At 59.2% G+C, this 21,959-nt stretch overlaps 1 protein-coding gene across 2 annotated transcripts; it reads left to right on the top strand.

Moving 5' to 3' along the window:
- The first annotated feature begins 14 nt into the window (after positions 1-14).
- On the top strand, positions 15-18,933 carry MED24 (mediator complex subunit 24). Of its 2 annotated transcripts, none has more exons than XM_059489370.1 (25): positions 15-344; positions 2,635-2,717; positions 3,812-3,850; positions 5,239-5,312; positions 6,359-6,582; positions 7,034-7,145; positions 7,589-7,739; positions 7,936-8,049; positions 8,712-8,759; positions 8,887-8,969; positions 9,290-9,376; positions 9,715-9,826; positions 10,387-10,529; positions 11,137-11,174; positions 11,746-11,828; positions 12,993-13,171; positions 13,264-13,363; positions 13,661-13,800; positions 14,561-14,825; positions 15,574-15,755; positions 15,999-16,092; positions 16,466-16,565; positions 17,942-18,019; positions 18,110-18,258; positions 18,348-18,933. In XM_059489370.1, exons 1-25 carry the CDS (start codon positions 215-217, stop codon positions 18,462-18,464), a joined length of 2,925 nt encoding a protein of 974 aa, XP_059345353.1. In that variant the 5' UTR covers positions 15-214; the 3' UTR covers positions 18,465-18,933. The 2 variants fall into 2 exon arrangements, with proteins under 2 accessions (XP_059345353.1, XP_059345352.1); XM_059489369.1 differs by having other exon boundaries at positions 13,661-13,836.
- Positions 18,934-21,959: the final 3,026 nt, after the last annotated feature.

Below are 21,959 nucleotides of genomic sequence, written 5' to 3'. Positions count from 1 at the left end.
AGGGGCGGCGGGACCCGGCAGGACCCGCGGGCACCGAACCTCGGGGGCTCCGGGGGGCTCCGGGGCGGCTCCGAGCTCCTCCACGCCCGGGGAGCGGGCACACCCCGAGGTGCAGCCCTACGAAACCGCTGGGCCGCTTCCCCGCGCTCCCCGGCCCGCTCTGGGGTCAGGGCCCCGTCCCCCTCGCCTTGAGCTGTCCGTCCGCAGGGTGACCATGAAGGTGGTGAACCTGAAGCAGGCCATCCTGCAGGCCTGGAAGGAGCGCTGGAGCGACTATCAATGGGCCATAAACATGAAGCGGTTCTTCCCCCGCGGAGCCACCTGGGACATCCTCAACTTGGCAGGTCTGGGGGGAGGCGAGGGGTTCCCCCTCCTTACTGGGCACACTGGGCTCTTTTGGGGGTCCCCACGCGTGTATTTGGGTGTTGCCCCAAGTGTTCCCCTTTTTGGGGTATTATGGGGGTGCCTGTTGCATTTGGACCCCTCCTTCCCTTCCCACACTGCTTTTCACCCCAGAATTCCCATTCCCAACCATGTCAGCCCATTCCCATCTGTTCCCACCGTTTTGGGGTCATTCCCTCTTTTTTCCCTATAGAAAAAGGTGTTCCCTTCTTTGGGGTATTATGGGGGTGCCTGTTGCATTTGGACCCTCCCTGCCCCCCTTCCCACACTGCTTTTCACCCCAAAATTCCCATTCCCAGCCATGTCAGCCCATTCCCAACTGTTGCCCCCGTTTTGGGGTCATTCCCTCCTTTTCCCCCATGGGAGGTTTCAGGAGTCAGCGCAGCGTGGCTTTTGGAACAAGAGAAGCAGCTTCAAGTTGAGCCAGGAGAGAATTAAGTTGGAAATGAGGAGAAATTTCTTCATTGAAAGGGTGTTGGAACAGGCTGTGGTGGAGCTACCACGTGGATGTGGCTCCAGGGGGTTTGGGTTATGGTGAGATGTTCCTGGAGGTCTTTCCAGCTTTAATGATTCCCTGATTTTCTGATTCTAGCACTGCACAGGAGCCAGGTGCTGCTCCCAAGGCTGCTTCCCAGCCCAATTCAAGGGCATTTCACAGAAATCCTGCCAAGGGCTAGGACTGGTTTAAAGATTTGCCAGGCTCTCCTGCTAATTATAGAAACTTGGTGCTGGGATTTTCCCTGTGCTGCAAGTCCCGGGATAAATAAACAGAGCTGCTGCTCCAGGGGGTTTAAAGGAACCAGCCCCACACAGGCAGCAGCTCTCACTCCTCTGAGTGTGGGGATCTTTCCCCTGTGCATGTTTTTCCCTTCTCCCCACCCTCCCATTGGGTTTTGTGTCAGTGCCTGTTTTTTGTCACACGCTGTCCCTGCTGCTGGGTTTGTCATCTCCGAGCTGTGGCCGTGGGGAGAGGGATTTGCTGTGGATGGATTTGCTGGGGATGGATTTGCTGGGGATGGGGGTGCTTGGCTCAAGGGCCAGCCCTGCTGCTGCCCAGCTGCTCCCTGGGGCTCCCAGGTGTCTGTGGCCACCCTGGTGCCACCAGCTCCTGCTCCTCTGGCCTGCGGGGTGCTTGGCTTGGCCTCATGTGTGTATCCCCCAAAACCAGCCACACAGAGAGGATAATTCCCTATTATTTCTGCTGGAATGGGTTTCTCCTGGCTCACATTTAGCCAGGGCTCAGTGGTTTCTTTGGGGCAGCCAGGAGGAGAAGGAGCCATGTCCCCTTTTCCTTTTGGGAGCCACACGGGCAGGATGCTGGCCCTGACTCTGAGCGTTGTTTGCACCCCATTCCCGAGGTCCTGATGGCTGGAACAGCAGCTCCCCTTCCTCACCACAGCCCCTAGAGCTGTCCTTTCCCAAGCTTAGCTTGGAAGTACAAAGGAGGGAGAGCTGGCACGAGGTGCCAGGATCACGGCAGGGCCTGGCAGATCGCTGCTGACACGTCTGCAGCAGGGAGCAGCATGTGGCTGGCTCGTGGTGACACTCTGCGATGGGCTGGGGAGGGGATGGCTGCCACCAGCCTTCTGTCCTCATCCCAGACCTTCCTGGCCAAGGATTCAGCCTCGGAGGGACACCCAGGGAGTCTCCTGCACTCAGGATCTGATGGTGCCTCCTCCTCCTCATCTTTGGGGTGACAACTTCCCACCGAGCTGCTGCTCCCCCTTTTACATCTGGGTGCTCTGACCTACTTGCAGGCTGCTCTGCAGCCCGGGGCCTGCTCAGGGAGGTGCTTCCTGCACTCTGCCATGGCTCAAATGGGCAATTAAAGGCTTGGCTGAGCAGATGGGACGGGCAGAGCCCCTCAGGCCACCGAGGGCCAGACGGGCAGGGCTGTGCCCAGCGCAGGGGACTGGTGGCCCCAAGCTCAGCCCCAGGTGCCTGGGTAAAAGACACTCGGTGGAGGCTGTAGGAGCCTCCTGGCAAGAAGTGGGAGGGAGGAGAATGTGGAGAGCAGCAGCAGCAGTTTCGGGGCTGGAGCAGGAGGCTGTGAGCTCTGCCTGAATTATTCAGGGATTAGAAAGTTGTGGGATTTGGTGAATTGAGGAGAAAACAGGTTTGGAGTCTCTGTGGTTGGTACAGTTGGACTTTGCCAGCTTCCCTGGGGGATGAGGGGAGAACAGAGTGTCTGTGTGTCCCCATGTGCTGACCTGGGACCCTCTTTCCTTGCAGAGGCTCTGCTGGAGCAGGCCATGATTGGGCCGTCCCCAAACCCACTCATCTTGTCCTACCTGAAATACGCCATCAGCTCCCAGGTAAGAACCTGCTGCTGCTGGGGGTCACCTTGCAGCCTCAGTGAGGTTGGGCAAAGCAACTGGGGTGTCCCCAAACCCCCATGTGAGCCTCTCCTGGGCTGGGGCAGACACCCCAAACCTCCATGTGAGCCTCTTTGGAGCTGGGGCAGACACCCCAAACCCCCATGTGAGCCTCTTTGGAGCTGGGGCAGACACCCCAAACCCCCATGTGAGCCTCTGTGGGGTTGGGCAGACACCCCAAACCCCCATGTGAGCCTCTCTGGGGCTGGGCAGACACCCCAAACCCCCATGTGAGCCTCTCTGGGGCTGGGCAGACACCCCAAACCCCCATGTGAGCCTCTTTGGAGCTGGGGCAGACACCCCAAACCCCCATGTGAGCCTCTCTGGGGCTGGGCAGACACCCCAAACCCCCATGTGAGCCTCTCTGGAGCTGGGGCAGACACCCCAAACCCCCATGTGAGCCTCTGTGGGGTTGGGCAGACACCCCAAACCCCCATGTGAGCCTCTCTGGGGCTGGGCAGACACCCCAAACCCCCATGTGAGCCTCTCTGGGGCTGGGCAGACACCCCAAACCCCCATGTGAGCCTCTTTGGAGCTGGGGCAGACACCCCAAACCCCCATGTGAGCCTCTCTGGGGCTGGGCAGACACCCCAAACCCCCATGTGAGCCTCTATGGGGCTGGGCAGACACCCCAAACCCCCATGTGAGCCTCTCTGGGGTGGGGCAGACACCCCAAACCCTCATGTGAGCCTCTGTGGGGCCGGGGCAGGCAGTGGAGGGCTCAGCCTGTGCCCTGGGCAGGGATGTTTCCATAAATAGCCTCTGCCATCGCCCAGGGTGGCAATTCTGCCCCTCAAGAGGCTCTGCACTCTCTCCGAGCTCCACAATTCCATATCCTGGCATTTAATATCGCCTAAAGTTTGTGTGAAACGCATCAGCCATCACCTAAAAATGTCTGTTTGGATTTGTGCCGGGTCAGTGCCCCAGCCCTGGCCCCGTCTGCGGTGACAGGCAGCGGGGCCGTGCCCTGACCTTGCCGTTCCTCAGCAACAGCCCCTGCGACACCGCGCTTGTTTTGGCTTTCTCTCTTGTAGATGGTGTCCTATTCCACGGTGCTGATGGCCATCAGCAAGGTAGGGCTCTGCCAGGTGCTCTCAGAGGTTTCACTCTTCACCCACAACCCCACAAATCCCTTTCCCTCCCCACAAACTCCCACCAAATATAGGTCAAGTGGAAAGCGACGTCCTGGGCTGAGTCAGCAGCGGGCAGCCGGCGCAGATTAACGCCCAAGCCTTTCTGTGTCCCCCTGGGGATGGGCTGCCGTGGGTCCCAGGGGGTTTTGGAGGTGTCAGTGCCTTGTCCCTCTGCCCTGGGGGGCCTGGCAGGCTCCTGCCTGTGTGTAACCTCATCCCAACTGCTGGAAACCACATCCTGCTGTGGCCGGCCGTGCTGGCAGCGCTGTGGGGATCAGAGCTGGCCATGGAGGAGCTGGGTTACAGCCACACACCATGCTCAGCTGGGCTCTGTGTCCCTCTGCTGCTTCCTTGGGGACACTGAGCACCCTCCATGGCTGCCTCTGTGTCCCTGTGCTCCTTCCATGGGGACACTGAGCACCCTCCATGGCTGCCTCTGTGTCCCTGTGCTCCTTCCATGGGGACACTGAGCACCCTCCATGGCTGCCTCTGTTTGGTGTTGGGACACTCCTCACAGGCTATGAAAGACCTCCCACTCTCCTCCTTGGCAGGGTCACCTCAGGCCCCCTACTCAGGGTGACCAAAGGAGGAATGACTTCAGGGAGAATGATTTCTGTTGTTATGGGGATGGAGGGGAGAACTTCGCTGGCAGTCAGTGTTGAAAATTTTGGGGAACTGGAGGCTGAGCTCGAAGCCCTGGCAAGGTGGGGACCCCTCCAGGGGTCCCAGCGCCCATCCTGGGGGGAGGGTAGAGCAGACCCCAGCCCAGCTCAGCTCCAAAGGGTTCGGGCTGTTTGCTGTTTGCCCGTGCCTCGTCTCTGCCCGTTCGGAGGGGCGGGCACAGCGCTGACCTTGACAGCCGAGCCTTCCTCCTTCAGCGCAGCGTGGGCCCAGCGCGGAGCTGCGGGCAAGCTCCGGCCCGGCGGGGCTCCCCATCTGCTCCGGGAGGAGGCGGGGGGGCCGCTCTTCTGCTGCCCCCCGCCCCCAGCCCCGCGGCCGGCCGGGCTGATGGCGCTGCCAGCCCCAGCGAGCCGGGGGTGGGCAGGGGGCTGGCGGCCGGCCCACCACAGCCCCGGCCTGAGGCTGCGGAGAAAACGCAGCCCCGGCCCTGCTGCCGCGGCCCCACCGCCTCTCACAACCCCGGGAGGGCACGACCTGGCCGACAGACAGCCCTGACCTACTTCTCATTCAAGTGGCTTCTGGGCAGCTGCCAGGGGGAGTGTCCTGTGGCCGCAGAGCTTGGCCCGGCCCTGGAGGAAGGGCTTGAGCTCGTGTGGAGCTGCCGGAGCAGTCCCCATGTGAAGCCTCTCTGTGTTCCCCTGCTCTAGTTCGATGACTTCTCCCGGGATTTGTGTGTCCAGTCGCTCTTGGAGATCATGGACATGTTCTGTGACCGCCTCAGGTACTGTGTGGTGTTCCAGCACTGCCAGCTCTGCCCTGGCTGTGCCATGGGCACAGCCAGGAACCAGCAGAGCCTGGGGGTCCTGTCTGATCCCAGAATACTCACCCTGGCAGAGGAAGGCAGGTTCCCCCTCCAGCTCTGTGTCCCTTACCAAGTTGCTGCCTCTTGAGGGCCAGCACAGGGGCAACAGAGGGAATCCAAACCCCTCCAGCTTTGTGGGAAACTGCCAGAAACCCCCCTATTCTGGATAAACCTCACTGTTTATCCTTCCCTGTTCAGCTGGATGGGGTGGGTGTAAGACTCATGGTCTGAGGGTCTCTATTTCCTTTCCCTCTGCACCTTCCCAGGCCCCAGCTGCATGTCCCACTCTGCTCCTGCCCTAGGCACTGCCTTGTTTTTTTCCTTTATGCTTTTCCGCTGGTGTTGCAGGACCCAGGGGAGTCCAGACAATTCAGGCCACAAAAACTTTTTTAGAAAGCTCAGAAATCTTCCTGTTAACCCCTGACAGCCTCTTCTGGGAGGCAGGAGCGTGTGGCAGGGACAGTGAGAGGAGAAGGAGGATGAGGAAGGCTCTTCAATGAGATGAAATGAAGCAGCAGCAATGAATATGCATCAGTGGCAGATGTTGACAAGGAGCTGTTGCTGGCCGACTGCAGAGCCAGCCCTTAATCCCCTCCTGGCTGCTCTGATCCTCTGCTTAATTTGATCAAAACTTCTGGCCCCGATGATTTGTGCATCAGGAGGGGAAAGCGTTCACCTCTCGCAGCGCTGATCAATGCTGAGCCTCCCTTAGCAAGATAATTTGATTAAAAGCTTGGAAAGTTTCCCTGTAGTGGAGAGGCCAGCGAGGAGGCTGCATGGTGGGGGCTGGGGATGTCTCCTTCCCCCTGGCACAGCAGGAATTCTGGTGGGATGAGCAGGTTGGGATCTGCAGCAGAGGAGTGGGCTGGGAGTGCAGGACCTTTTGGGTTCCTCAGCCTACCCAGTGTCTGTGCCTTAGTTTCCACATTCACAATGAGCATATTCCCACTTTTCCCTTGTCCCAGCTGCCATGGCAAGGCTGAGGAGTGCATCAGCCTGTGCAGGGCACTGCTCAGTGCCCTCACCTGGCTCCTGCGCTGCGCCACCTTCTACGCCGAGAAGGTGAAGGATCCTCTGGAGCAGGCAGCAGCAGAGAACCAGCTGAAGATGTGCCTGGAGAGGCTGGAGAAGGTGCTCAGCAGCACCAAGAACCGTGCCCTGATCCACATTGCCAAGCTGGAGGAGACCTGTACGTCCCTGTCCCTGCATGCTGGCCCTGGGGAGATGTCATTGGCACCTCTCCCTTCCCCCTGCCCGGCTCCTGCCGCATTGTCCCTGCGGCTCCAGGCCCATCCATCTTCCAGCCCTGTAGCTGGAACCGTCTCCTCCCTGGCTCTGTGCCACTCTCTGCCCCCTCCCCTGCGTGCCGCCTTTGGAAGAGGAGCAGAATTAATGTGAAGGCTGCAGGAGCTGTTCCTGGGTGTGCTGTGCTCACACAGCCTGGCACAGCCCCACACTTTGGTCTGTGTCTGGCCAGGAGGCTGTGCCAGGCTGGGCTTGGGGTGGGACCACACAGACCCCTGGGCTGGGCTTGCATCACCAGTGGGGACTCCCAGCCTCTTCAGCCTGCTGTGGGCCTTGGAGCTGGCCTGCCTGGTTTCCCCATTTCCCTTCACTGAATCCCTGCCTTCCCTCCCCAGCCTCCTGGAGCACCGTGGAGCAGTCCCTGGTCAAGCTGGGAGAGAACCTGAACAACCTTGGCAGCTCCCCGCTGCGGAGCCAGGCTGATGACTGCGTGTCCCTCATCAAGAGGTGGCTGTGTGCTGCTGCCCTGTGGGCTCAGGGGGTGAAATGGGTCTGAGCCTCACTCTGAGTCCCCCAAAATCCTGCTCTGAGGCTCCTCCCTCCCTGCACACTGGCTCTCTGCTTCCCCATCCCTTCCCTGCTCCAGCAGAGGAGAGAGGACAGAGCTAGTAGTGATTTATTGCAGAAGAGTCTTACCCAGGGGTTGCTCCTCTGGTGACCCTGAGACCTTTTACTGGCCCTCAGCTGCTCTGTCCCTGCTCTGGATCCCCCTGGAATTGCTCCCAGGGCTTGAGGGCTTGGCTGAGCCTTGGAGCTCCCAGGTGTTCCAGTGTCCTGCCCCGGGGGCGGCAAAGGTCAGGGGTTTGGCCAGGGAATGGGAGTGGGACAGGAGGAGCAGGAATCTGTCCCTGCAGGGCTCCAGTGACCCTGTGCTCTCCTCTTCCACCCAGCATCCCCACCATGCTCTCAGTCCACTCAGAGCAGCTGAACAAGACAGGCTTCCCCACCGTGCACGCCGTGGTGCTGCTGGAGGGCACCATGAACCTCACAGGAGAGACCCAGCCCCTGGTGGAGCAGCTGATGATGGTGAAGAGGATGCAGGTACAGAAGTGACAGTGTGTTCTGCTCAGGCAGCCTGGGGCTGTGGGGCCAGGCCATGTGTGTGCCTTCCCTGTGCTGGTCCTGGACCAGGGGAGCAGCAGGAGCCCATCAACACCTCAGCAGGGCTTTGGCTGGGCTGGGGGATGAGCTTTGCTGCCAGCCCAGCACTGGGAGGGTTTGTGTGTGTGCCCCACAGCGCATCCCCTCCCCTCTCTTCGTGCTGGAGATCTGGAAGGCCTGTTTTGTGGGCCTCATCGAGTGTCCTGAGGGCACAGAGGAGCTCAAGTGGACAGCCTTCACCTTCCTGAAGGTAGGGCCCAGCCCCAGCACCAAATCCCTGCCTGCTGCAGTCCTTTCCCTGCTCCTGCTGAGGTCTGAGCTTTGCCAGAGCAATCAATCCTTCTTCTTTGCAGTGTGCTCCTTGGGGTGCCCAGACCTCACAGTGTGCCCCTCACCCCACAGTGTGCTCCTCGAGGTGATTCCCACCCCACAGTGTGCCACTCACCCACCTTGTGTCTCTTGGGATGCCTTCCAACCCCACAGTGTGCCCCTCACCCACTCAGAATTCCCCTTGGGTTACCCCCACACCCCAAAATGTGCCCCTTAGGGTGTCCCACTCCTCGCAATGTTCTCCCGAGGGTGATCCCCACTCCCTACAATGTTCCCTTTGGGGTCCACCCCACCTGAGCCCTCCTGTCACCCCCTAGCATCAACTGTGCTGTCAGGGGCCTCCTTTCAGCCCAGCCTCATTTTGTTTGGCAGAGTTTTTTCCTGAGAGGTCATGGGGGAAATGTGGCTCCAGGTGATGGTGGAAGGACCCTGCAGAGGGGAACAGGGGCACAAAATCCCCTGGGTGCGCACCCTGCTCCAGAAATGCTGCTTTCCTGGGGCTGGGGGGTCCCAGCTGTGGAACAGGGTCTGCCCTCATGTCACTCTGTGCCCTCATGTCACTCTGTGCCCTGTGTCTTTCAGATGCCCCAAGTGCTGGTTAAACTCAAGAAGTATCCCCAAGGGGACAAGGTGAGACTGGTGGTGTTGTTACCTGCATGGGGAAATGTTCCCTGTCCCAAAACCCTTCCCTGATGGAGCAGGTGGGGACAGGGGGAGGTGGGCTGGTGAGCTGAGTGCCTGGCTTTGTGTTTGTCAGGATTTCACTGAGGATGTGAACTGTGCCTTTGAGTTCCTGCTGAAGCTGACCCCTCTGCTCGACAAAGCTGACCAGCGCTGCAAGTGAGTGAGTGCCCAGCATGGCCACAGCTGCCACAGCCACCCTGTCCTCAGTGTGGGGACAAACCAACCCAATTCCTGGCAGGGCTGGCTTGGTTTCTGATCCCATTTCTTCTTCCTGAGGAGCTGCTGCTGCTGCCACATGAGTGAGGCAGCTGAGTCACGTGTGTGACACCCAGAGCTGCTCTGGACCCTGCAGCACCCTCAGAGGGGTGGGACAGGGCCAGCAGGGCAGCTCATGATTCCCCTGCCCTGTGGCACTGTCTGGGGTGACAGGAATGCTGTCCTTGGGGCTACAGCTCTCCTCTCTCTCTCTCTTCCAGCTGCAACTGCATGAGCCTGCTCCTGCAGGAGTGCAGCAAGCAGGGGCTGCTCTCTGAGGCCAACATGAACAACCTCATTGACAAACGGTACAGCCACCCCAAAATCTGGGGAACCTCTCACAAAGGAGCACCTGGTTTGGGGGAGCATGAGGGAGCAGCTGTGCTGACACTGGGGGGCTGGAGCACCTGGTTTTGGGGGGAAGCAGCTGTGCTGACACTGGGGGACTGCAGCTGGGACATGCATGGTGGCCTGGGGGGACAGGATGCTGCTTTTGGGACAGGTTGGGTACAGGCAGAGTTTGTCCCCTCAGAGAGGCAGCTGGTGGTGGCCTGAGGCAGTGGCTGTCCCTTGAGGGTGCCATGGGTGGAGGGAGGGAGGCAGAGTGATGGATTCTTACAACTGGCCCTTCTTTGGGGTCCCCCAGGGCCGCAGACAAGGAAAACTCTCCGTCCCTGAAATCGGCCGAGAACGCCAACATCCAGCCCAACCCTGGGCTCATCCTGAGGGCTGAGCCCACTGTCACCAACATCCTGAAGGTCAGTGCCCTTCTGCAGCCCTGCTGGGCTGGCTGGGCTCAGGCCTGGAGCTCTTTGCCAGCAGCATCAGTCTAAGCAGGCAGCCAGGGTGCTTGGGAGGCGCCGGATTTCTCCCTGCCCTGGGGTGGAGTAGTGGAGGAATCACTGGAGCCTTGCTGCTCCATTGTGGAGATGAGGAGCTCCCCTCCTCCTCTCCTTCCCAGGAAGCTGGAGGAGCTGTCAGGTGGCATGTCATCAGTGCCAGCAGCCTGAGCCCAGCCAGCTCTGCCTGTATCAGCTGCTCTCTGTGTGTATCTCCCCTGCTCCCTGGGGACTCCCCCTGTCCCTGTCTCACTCTGCTTGTTTTGCTGCTACTGAGTGACAGGGGCTGTTTTCCTGCTGGTGGCAGGGGCTCAGAGGTCTCCATCCCACCTCTCCCAAATCCAGGAGTCCCTGTTCCTTAAGGTTTCAGGGACAGCTCTTGCAGCTGGTCAGCTCTGTACCCATAAAGCTGGAGTTTGCTGCTACTCTGTAGCACACATCCCCATGACTTCCATTTCCTCTTGCTTTTTTGCTTGTAGACCATGGATGCAGATCACTCCAAGTCCCCTGAGGGCCTGCTGGGGGTCCTGGGTCACATGCTGTCTGGGAAGAGCCTGGACTTGCTGCTGGCAGCAGCAGCAGCCACTGGGAAGCTGAAATCCTTCGCTCGGAAGTTTGTCAAGTGAGTGTCCACATGGGTGGCACTGTGAGTGGTGACCAGGGGGCTGGGGGGGACAGACACCCCTTAAACTGCCCCCTGAACAGGGCTGGATGTGCCTGTGACCCTGTGGAGCACTGGGGAGGGCTGAGATCTCAGGGATGCTGCACCCCACAGCCCCCCATCTTTGCATGAACAGGACAGAGAATTGGAGCCAGGCTGGTCTGGGGTGTTCAGAAAACTGAAGGCTGTGGCTGAGCCCTGGATCCAGGGCAGTGTGTCCCTGCCTTCTGCAGACACACATGTCCTGCTTAGTGCACACACACGTGGGGCTGTGTGATGGGCTCCTCCAAGGTGGCTTGGGGGGTCTGTGCTCTGAAATGCCCTCTCTGGGGAAAGCCCTTGGTGTGGGTGAGCAGCTTGGCTGGACCTGTGTGACCACAGGGAGCAGAGGCAGGGAGGAGGTGACGTCCCTGTGGTGCTGGAGGGTGTCTGCAGAGCTGGGCCTTGCATCTCCTGCCCCTCTGTGCTGGAGCTTGGGGGGGTTCTGCAGGCCAGTCCTGCTTGTGTCAGGGCTGGTAATTGTGTGGTTGGACTGATGATGCTTTGCTGCCACTCTGTGCCCCTGCAGGCTGAATGAATTCACCAAGCAAATCACCGGGGAAATCTGTGAGTGCGTGTTCGTCCGTGTGTCGGGTGATTGGAGCTGTGCCCCCCCTGCTGCCCCTGCTGGGGTGCTCTGGGGCCTGCCTGGGTTAAACTGGGGCTGGCTGTGGCACCAGAGCCAGCTGAGCTGTGCCAGGCCCAGCTGGGGGTGCTGGCAGGGTGGATGCTCTGTGCCACCAGGGATTTGGGGGCACGCTGTGTGTCCATCCCAAATCTATGGTGTTCCCGTGGGCTCCCTCTCCCCAGCTGAGCCAGGGGGCCCCTTGGCTCCCTCCCTGGAAGGGGTGATGTGTCAGCACAGCCCAGATAAGGACTCTGACTCTGTGTGATGAAACTTGCAGAGTGCTCTGACCTTCCATGGTGAGGGAGGCCCCACTTGGGCTGGGGCTGCCCAGAGGAGGCCAGAGCTGCTCTGGGAGAGATGAGGTGGGGGGAGGCACTTGGAACATCCACTGGGGGGGGTAGAAACTGTGTGGGGGAACAGTGGGGGAACTGTGCCCTGGCCCCCTTGTTTGTGGGGTTCTGCTTCCCTCCTCCTGCTGAGGCCCCAAGGTTTTTATTTCTCCTCCCTCAGCCAAGAGTGGCCCAGTCCGGGCTCTGCTCTTTGACATCTCTTTCCTCATGCTGTGCCATGTGGCCCAGACCTATGGCTCAGAGGTAAGGATCCTTTGGGGGGAGGGATGAGAGGGTGGGACTGGATCCTGTGAAGGAGGGGAAGGATGAGGCTGGATGCTAAGAGGAGCTCTCAGATCTGCCAGCTCAGGCCCTGCGCTGCTGCAGCCTATCAGCCTCCTCTAGTGGCCAGCCTGCCGCTGTCCTCACTGTCCCTGCAGCCACTTCATAGCCCAGGGCACAGCACCCAGTGCCTGTCACCTGGAAATGTGTCCCTGGGGCTCTCTGGGTGCCAGGTGATGGAGCAGGACTGGCTGTCACCTCCCTGAGGGCTTGGGCTGTGCTTCATTGGTGGGATCAATGGGAATGCTGCTTCCAATGGCCTTGCAGCTCACCAGACTGCTCCCAGTTTGCCCCTCCAGTTTGGCACTGGTTGGCATGGCCAGGCAGTGTCAGCCCTCCCTGTCTAAGGAGGAACTCTCAGCCCTGCCCAAGAAACCACTTTGGGTTGCACGAAAATTTTCCAGGTTTCGACATCTGTGTGTGCTGGGAGGCGAAACGATACCGAAACCTGGGGATGCAGAGAGGGGGAGAGCAGGGTCCTGCCCAGGCAGCCTGGGAGCAGGGAGGGGAAACCAGGCAGGGATGGATGTGCCCAGGGCTGTCCAATGAGATCTCATCCCCCCCCTCCCAGCCCAGCAGCTTTCCTGCCCAGCTGCTGCTGAACAGATGTGTGAAACTTCTTTGGACAAAAATAATGTCCCCTGGGTGACACGGGCTGAGGGGAGGAAGTGACGTGTGGGGTTCCCAGCTCATGGCCCCCACAGGGGTGACCCCAGCCCCAGGGACCTTATGGACAAAGGACTTGTTTGAGCTGGACACTGTGACCCCGTGGCCACACTCACAGCTGGCCTGGCATCTCTGCTCTGAGCTGGGCTGTGTTCTGCTGGGGAGCACCGTGGTGTTAGGGGAAACCACAACCCACAGAGGGGAAACCAGTGCCTCAGACAGCCTGACCAGTGCCCTGCTGGGGCCTGACCAGTGCCTGTCCCTCCCTCCGGGCCACAGGGCGGCGCTGTTCCCACGGGCATGAGCACCCTGGGGTGGGGGACAGACCCAGGGTGGGACAGACATACCCCAGGGTGGGGGTCCCCAGCAGGGTCCCCACCTGGGGATGAGGATGCAGACCCCGTGTTGGTTCCTTTCCAGGTGATCCTGTCAGATTCCAACCCTCCAGGGGAGGTGCCCTTCTTTGAGACCTGGATGCTGACCTGCATGCCCGAGGAGGGGAAGATCCTCAACCCCGACCACCCCTGCTTCCGCCCGGATTCCACCAAGGTGGAGTCCCTGGTTGCCCTCCTCAACAACTCCTCTGAGATGAAGCTGGTGTAAGAGCCCACCTGTGTGCCCACCCTGCCAGCTCTTGGGGGAGCCCCCAGCCCCACAGCTGGGTCTGAATCCCCATCTCTCTCCCTGACAGGCAGATGAAGTGGCACGAGGTGTGTCTGAGCATCTCAGCTGCCATTCTGGAGATCCTCAATGCCTGGGAGAATGGAGTCCTCAGCACGGAGTCAATCCAGGTGGGGCTGCTGGGGGACAGAGTGGAGCTGAGGAGGGGCCAAGTGTCCAGAAGCTCTGGGGTACCCTGTTCTCCTGCCCTGATCCCTCTGGCAGCTGCCTTGGAGCTCGGAAGTGGGAAATTGATGTGGCTCCAGCCCCTTGTTCCGGCTCCAAAGTGCCCTGTAGGTGGCATGGGACTGGCAGGGACAGTGTCACACCCATGGAGGACAGAAGGGGTTGAACCCTGCAGTCAGGACCCACAGCCCTGGGAGGTGATGGCTGCACACCCACCTGGCTGTGCTTCTCTCCTCTGCTAGAAAATCACAGAGAACATCAAGGGCAAGGTGTGCAGCATGGCAGTGTGTGCAGTGGCCTGGCTGGTGGCCCATGTCCGCATGCTGGGCCTGGATGAGCGCGAGAAATCTCTGCAGATGATCCGGCAGCTGGCGACGCCTCTGTACGGGGAGAACACGCTGCAGTTCTACAACGAGCGGTGAGCTGGGCCCAGGGGCTGCTCCTGCCCTGCAGCTGGGGCCAGGGGCTGCTCCTGCCCTGCAGCTGGGCCCAGGGGCTGCTCCTGCCCTGTAGCTGGGGCCCAGGGCCACAGTTCCTGCCCTGCTTCCCCTTCTCCACTTCCCAATCCTGTGCCATCTCCTGCCCGGCTTCTGCTGCCCAGCTCCACGCTGCCTCCTGCCCCCTTTCCACTTTCCAGTGCCATTGTCTCCTGCCCTTCTTCTTCCCAGTGCCATGCCATCTTCCCTGTTTCTGCTTCCCAGTGCCATGCCATCTTCCCTGTTTCTGCTTCCCAGTGCCATGGTATCTTCTCTGTTTCTGCTTCCTGGTGCCATGCCATCTTCCCTGTTTCTGCTTCCTGGTGCCATGCCATTCTCTGTGCCCTGCTGTCCCTTCCCAGTGCCATGCCATTCTCTGTCTCTGTGCCCTGCTGTCCCTTCCTGTGCTGTGCCATTCTCTATCTCTGTGCTATCCTGTCCCTTCCCAGTGCTCTGCCATTCTCCATGCCCTGCTGTTCCTCCCCAATGCCATGCCACTCTCTGTGCCCTGCTGTCCCTTCCCTGTGCCATGCCACTCTCTGTGCCCTGCTGTTCCTCCCCAATGCCATGCCACTCTCTGTGCCCTGCTGTCCCTTCCCTGTGCCATGCCACTCTCTGTGCCCTGCTGTCCTTTCCCTGTGCCCTGACCCCATCTCTCTGTCCCAGCGTGGTGATCATGAGCTCCATCCTGGAGCACATGTGTGCGGATGTCCTGCAGCAAACGGCCACACAGATCAAATTCCCCTCCACTGGCATGGACACCATTCCCTACTGGAACCTTCTGCCCCCCAAGAAGCCCATCAAGGAGGTTCTGACCAGCGTGTTCACCAAGGTGCTGGAGAAGGGCTGGGTGGACAGCCGCTCCATCCACATCTTCGACACCCTGCTGCACATGGGGGGGGTCTACTGGTTCTGCAACAACCTGGTCAAGGTATGAGGGGGCAGGAGGGACCCCCTAGTGCTGGGCAGGGTGTGAGGGCAGGAATGGTGGGTCTGGTTTGTGTTCCCAGTGTCCTGGGTTCTCAGGTAGCTGTTGTTAATTGCTGCCCTGAGATGTGCAGGATGTCCCTGTTTCACCTGCGTGGCAGAAGAACGAGTCTGGACTCTTCAGTTTTCTGTCTTGAGGTTGTTTATCAATTCTTATCTATAAAATTTTCTTTCTGCCCAGTCGAGGTGTGCTCAGCAGGGCAGCCACAGGCACTCTGACTGCCCCTCTACACCACAAACCAAGTACAACATATCTACACTTAATTCCCAATACCCATCACCTGTGTTAGACAGTGCACTTCTACTCTAAACCAATCCCAAAGTGCCAACATCACTGCAGAAAATGGAGAACAAGAAGAAGAAGGAGAAAGGCTGGACACGCCCAAGTTCCTCCATCTTTTCCCCATAACCCCCATACCAAAAATCCTAAAATCTACATTTCCACCTTGTGATAATTTTATTATTATACTATTCAAACCTCTGTGACTTTCAGGTCCTCATACAAAGCTGGCAACTTGCTCCAGGGGTCAAAATCAAATTCCCAGGGTCTCTGAGCCCCCTGGCGGGGTCCTGGCAATTCTGGACACCCAGAGGGATGCACTGAGTTCTGACACTGGGTGTCCCTGGGCTGGGTGCTGGGACAGTCCTGGCTCTGTTCTGGGCAGTGCCACCTCTCCCCTCCCCTCCTGCAGGAGCTGCTGAAGGAGACAAGGAAGGAGCACACGCTGAGGGCTGTGGAGCTGCTCTATGCCATCTTCTGCCTGGACATGCACCAGCTGACACTGACACTGCTGGGCCACATCCTGCCCAACCTGCTGACAGACTCCTCCAAGTGGCACACCCTCATGGACCCCCCTGGGAAGGCCCTGGCCAAGTAAGACCCCCCAAAGCAATGAAGACTGTCTCCTCAAGGCCTGTTTGGGGAGATGGGAGATGATCTGTGCTGGGATGAGGATCCCAGCTACCCAAATCCCACTCTGGCTTTGGCAGTGCCAGCAGTTCCCATTCCCTGCTGCCCCCTGAGGAGGAGGAGGAGGAGGAGGAGGAAGCTGCTGTGTGCCACACCCCATTGTCAGGTGGGCTGGCAGCACCTGCCTGTGTCCCTGTCTGTCCCCAGGCTCTCTGTTTGGTGTGCCCTGAGCTCCTACTCCTCCCACAGCAAGGTCCAGGCCTCAGCCCGGCAGAAGAAGAGGCACAGGGAGGACATTGAGGTGTGTCTGGGTGGGGCAGGGGCTGCCTGGGGGCTCTCTGTGCCCAAAAGCAGCAGTGGCTGGGGAAGGTGAGGGTGGCAGGAGTGGATGGGTAAATGCAGACTCCCTGCCCAGCTTTTCTGGGTTCTCTGAGGCCTTCCAACCTTAAAATTCAGGATTCTCCTTTCTCTTTTTCTGGGGAAGGGGCTGTAACGAGCTGCTCAGCATGAGTCCAGCTTAGACTGAGCAGAGATCAGATCCTGGGCTGTGGGGGATCAGATCCTGGGCTGTGGGGATCAGATCCTGGGCTGTGGGGCTGTGCAGAGCCCAGGGGGGGTGACCAGCCCTGTGCAGGGTGAGGGGCTGGTGGGGCTGACCCCCCTGTTCCCCCCAGGATTACATCAGCCTGTTCCCACTGGATGACACCCAGCCCTCCAAGCTCATGAGGCTGCTGAGCTCCAACGAGGAGGATTCCAACATCCTCTCCAGCCCCAGTAAGTGCAGGAGGGGAGGGGGGATGGCTGCCCTGCCTCCCTGTCCCTTTGGGAAATGTGTATTTGCACAAAACCCCTTCCCTTCCCAAACTGGCTGGGTGAGGGTTTAGAGCTCTCAAGTGCTTTTTGAATTGTCTTGGAGTTTTTGCTTTTGGGAAAAGCCAATTTATTTACTTTTCTGGTCAGAACAACTTGAAAGGATGACATTACCCTTTCCTTTCCTGCCAGCTCAGGGGGTCTTTGTGTCCCTCCAGCCACCCCTCATGGGACCACAGCTGGATGTGACATTCCTGGTGTCTGGGGCCAAATCCTGACATTCCAGTGCTGTTAACAAGGCTGAGGCAGAGCGGATGGGGCCCCGGTGACATCCCTGTCCCTGCAGTGTCACGGGTTACGACAGCTCCAGCGGGGGATTTGCTGGGGGGATCCATGTCACAGTTCCCACATACATTGTCCACACTCCTGGGCAGTGAGTCAGGACATTCTCAGGTCATTGTTTCTCCCTTTATCCCAAATTACTCTATATGTTAGTTTTCATCACATCTATTGACCTTCAGTTTCAGTTTGGTTTCATTACTGTTGAAATATGGGCTTTTCCCTTTAGTTCACTTATCTTCTTTTATCTCCTGAGGCAGTCCCACCTCTTCCCAGTGACATTCAGGACTTTTTTGGGCTATTTGCTGCAGTGATGTGGAAATGCTGCTTCCTGCAGCCACCATGGAACTCATGTGATTCCATGAGAAAAGTGTGGGAGGGCTTTTCTTTTTCTGGTGAGCATCCTCAGAGCAGCACAAGGTGGATGCTGCAGATTAGGGCTGTGGGATGTGCACAAGATCCTTCCCAAAGGGATTCCCATCCCTTTGGAGCACACCTGACCCAGTTCTTCCCACAGGAGTGCCCAGCAGTGCTTCACATCTGGGGGTCAGCTCAATCCTCCTGGTCTGTCCCAGGATTTGCTGCTAGATTTGGACGTGCTTCAGCTCTGATAGCTGCATTGCACCCTGACAGTGAGATGGGAGGGCTGCTGTGCAGCTGTTGAACATCTGGCTCACACACAGGATGTGTAACACGTGTGTGTGTTGCTGCTGGTCATGATCATGACACTCATGTCACCACGTGTCACACCCCAAAAGCAGCGTGGCAAACCTGCCTGGGCTCAGTGTGGGCTGGCAGAGGGGACAGGGATGGGGCAGAACCATCTGTGCTGTGTTTTTGGGGTGCCCCACTGGCACAGGGGGCCTAAACCTCTTCTGCTCCACTGTTGCCTCATGGCAAAGCCCCTCCCAGAGCTGGGTGACCTCGAGTGGCCAGAGCTGGGCACAGTGGCTCAGCCAAGGGGGGCACAAAGCTGTTCCTGACTCTGTTCCTGCCCACAGATCGTTCCATGAGCAGCTCACTCTCTGCCTCCCAGCTGCACACTGTCAGCATGAGGGACCCTCTGAACCGAGTGCTGGGTAAGGTGGGGATGCCTCTGTGGGGTCACATCCGACCACTGGGACACCCCCAAATGTCACCTGACTGTTGCTGTCTCTCTGTCCCCACAGCAAACCTCTTCCTGCTCATCTCTTCCATCCTGGGGGCCAAGACAGCTGGCACCCACACCCAGTTTGTGCAGTGGTTCATGGAGGAGTGTGTGGAGTGCCTGGAGCAGGGCAGCCGTGGCAGCATCCTCCAGTTCATGCCCTTCACCATGGTGGGTGCAGTGACACCCCTGTCCCTGCTTGGGGAGTGCCCCAGGATGTGGGACACACTCACCTGTGCTTCTCCTCTGTCCCTGGGCAGGTTTCAGAGCTGGTGAAGGTGTCCACCATGTCCAGTCCCAAAATTGTCCTGGCCATCACTGACCTCAGCCTGCCCCTGGGCCGCCGCGTGGCCGCCAAGGCCATCGCTGCCCTGTGAGCTGGGCTGCTCCAACAGGGGGGATCCCTGCTCTGGGGGGATCCCTGAGGAGCCCAGGGGTCTCCCTGGTGCTCTGCATGCCTGGGATCCTTGAGGAGGAGCCCAGAGATCTCTCCCTGGTGCTCTGCATGCCTGGGATCCTTGAGGAGGAGCCCAAGGGTCTCCCTGGTGCTCTGCATGCCTGGGATCCCTTGAGGAGGAGCCCAGGGATCTCCCTGGTGCTCTCAATGCCTGGGATCCCTTAAAGAGGAGCCCAGGGATCTCTCCCTGGTGCTCTGCATGCCTGGGATCCCTGAGGAGGAGCCCAGGCGTCTCTCCCTGGTTCTCTGCATGCCTGGGATGGCCCCTGTCACTGCTTGCTGGAGGGCTGCTGCCTCAGCACACAGAGCCATCTTCTTGCTCTGCCTCATGGCACTTTTGAGACTGAGACACCCCCTATTTTTTTTTTTTTTATTCTATAAATCAATCTTTTGTACAATCAGCTTTTGCCTCGTCTCATTTGGGCGTCTGGGACTGCCCAAAACCCCTCGGTCCTGGGGGTGATGGGGAGCCAGTGGCCAAGCCCTGTGCTGGGCAGGAGGGGAAATGTCCCTCACCCTGTCCTGGAGCTGAGAGTGGCTGCTGGGCTGCCTGTGCTGCTCTCACTGGGTGGGGCAGGGATGCTTCCCTGCTGTGCTGTCAGCCACAAGCGGGGTCTTGTTGGGAATTCTGCCACGTGAGCGTGAGGTCTGGTTGGAATTCCTCCCCATGAGTGTGAGTTTTTATTGGAATTCTCCCCATGAGTGTGAGTTTTTATTGGAATTCTCCCCATGAGTGTGAGTTTTTATTGGAATTCCTCCCCATGAGTGTGAGTTCTCATTGTGATTCCTCCCCATGAGTGTGAGTTTTTGTTGGAATTCCTCCCCATGAGTGTTTTTGTTGGAATTCCTCCTCATGAGTATGAGTTCTATTGGAATTCCTCCCCATGAGTGTGAGTTCTCATTGGAATTCCTCCCCATGAGTTTTTATTGGAATTCTCCCCATGAGTGTGAGATATTATTGGAATTCCTCTCCATGAGTGTGAGTTTTTGTTGGGATTCCTTTCCATGAGTGTGAGTTCTCATTGGAATTCCTTTCCATGAGTGTGAGTTTTTATTGGAATTCCTCCCCATGAGTGCGAGTTCTATTGGAATTCCTCTCCATGAGTGTGAGTTCTCATTGGAATTCCTTTCCATGAGTGTGAGTTTTTGTTGGAATTCCTCTCCATGAGTGTGAGTTCTCACTGTGATTCCTCCCTGTGAGTTCAGTCCGTGCTGGGCACGGGCAGTGGGTGAGTAACTGTGGCCTCAGCAGCACCACCCCAGCCCCGTGCTGGGACAGGCTGCCCTGGCACTGTGCCCACACCCTGCCAGCTGCTCCAGCAGTGAATCCTCCAGGAGCTGTCATGAGCTCTTGTCCCCGAGGCAGTGGCAGTGCCAGGGTGGCTGCACCTCTGCCCCTTCACTGGTGTTGACTCACAAGAGAGGGGAAAGTGGGGCCAGCCCTTCCAGCCCTTCCCCCAGGGCACTGTGACTCCAGTGGGGCTCCCAGCCCTGTTTTGGGGGGCTCTGAAGGGGGATGGGGCACAGAGGGATCCTGCAGGGGTTGTGTCAGTGCTGGCCAGGGACGAGGCAGTGGGATGGTGACTCAGGGCCAGGCTGGCCCCATCTGATCCCAGATGAGCTCAGCTCCTGGCAGCCCCCAGGCTTTGCTGGAAGGAGAGACCCCGATGCCCTCGGGGTAGCTGTGGGTGTTGCTGCTCCTTGGCCTTCACATACAGTGCATCCTCCCCTTCCCACTGCCCCTGGTGCCCATCGGGAGCAGCTGCGGGGCTGGGTGGGGCTAATGGAGCACCAGGATGGGCTGGGATGAGCCTCAGGCTGTTGAGAGTCCCACCCTGAGCTGGCACCCGTGCTGGCCCAGGGGCGGCTCTTTACCGTTAGCCCGGAGCAAAGAGCGGGACCTGGCGTGGCCTCGCCAGCTCTGTCAATATTTGCCGAGGCAGCTCCGTGCCTGGCGCTGGCACCGGCGCTTCCCCTTCCAGGAAGGGGCTGGAGCAGGAGAAGGGGGATTTCTGTAAGCGGGGCAGGAGGGAGGGAACTGCCCACCCCGAGGGTGAGGGCTTCCCCCTGGCAGTTCATGATCCAGGGCTGGAAGCTGGGGGGCAGGAACTGGGAGCCCTGGCACCCCCCAGCACTGTGTGGCTGGCATGAGTGTGGTGAGGGATGCTGGGGTGAGGGATGAGTGCATTGAGGGATGCTGGGGTGAGGGATGCTGGGGTGAGGGATGAGTGAGTGTGGTGAGGGATGCTGCTGGTCATGGGATGTCAGCGTGGGCCCAGTGGCAGGAAATGGGGCTGGTGAAGCTGGGACAGCCCAGGGTGGGCAAACACCCATTGGGAAGAGGCTGGGGGTGCCCTTAGGGGCTTTCTAGGGCAAGGGAGATACCCAGGGCTCTCTGACATTGCTCATTCACATTGGGGGTGCCCCTTTTGTCCATCCACTCTTCCTCACTGATGAAAGCCTGCTCCTACCACGTGGCACATCCGGGGGCTCTGGGAGGGCTCCTGGAGTATCCCTGGGTTCTGGAAGGGCTCCTGGCACATCCCTGGGCAGATTCTCTGTGTCACAGCAGCAGCACAAGGGTGGTTGGGGACTCCCAGTGCCATGGGAATGGGGCTGGTGAAGCTGGGACAGCCCAGGGTGGGCAAACACCCATTGGGGAGAGGCTGGGGGTGCCCTTAGGGGCTTTCTAGGGCAAGGGAGACACCCAGGGCTCTCTGACATTGCTCATTCACATTGTCCATCCACTCTGCCTTCCTCACTGCTGAAAGCCTCCTCCCACCATGGCACATCCCTGGGCACTGGGAGGGCTCCTGGCACATCCCTGGGCAGATTCCCTGTGTCACAGCAGCAGCACAAGGGTAGTTGGGGACCCCCAGTGCCACCAGCCCCGGGATGAGCCCACAAACCAGCTCTGGTGCCCTGGGCAGGCGTGGGTGGCTTCCAGAGCTTTCTAGGAATCGGCTCTTGCCCAAGCAGCCCTGTGGGTGTGGGAGGAAGTGGCCACCCCACAGCATCTCCGGACCCTCAGCGGGCTCAGGCTGTGGGGTGGGGGCACTGGGGGTCTGCATTTCATCTTTCTGAGCTGACACCAGCAGCCACAGCCCACCCCAATGTCCCATTCCCTCATCCCTCCTGTCTCTGTCCCTGTGTCCCCACAGCCTGGCCACTCTGCCTCCCTCCCACGCAAGCAGGAGACAGAGGAACAGAGAGAGAGAGAGAGAGTGCAAAAATAGAGTTTATTTCCATTTTTATCACGTAGAAAAAAAGCGGGTGTTTCTTGGGGCTCACCCAGCTGCAGCAATAAATACAGTACAAAACCCCCCACGCCCAGAGCTCCCACACAACCACGGGACTGGGGCTGCGTCAGGCTCAGGAGGATGGGAATGTGTCCAAGTGGCTCCTTCCGGCCAGA

The sequence above is a fragment of the Ammospiza nelsoni genome, chromosome 26, assembly GCF_027579445.1.
Source record: "Ammospiza nelsoni isolate bAmmNel1 chromosome 26, bAmmNel1.pri, whole genome shotgun sequence".
In the NCBI taxonomy this organism is placed as follows: domain Eukaryota; kingdom Metazoa; phylum Chordata; class Aves; order Passeriformes; family Passerellidae; genus Ammospiza; species Ammospiza nelsoni.
This window is presented reverse-complemented; position numbering and strand designations above follow the sequence as displayed.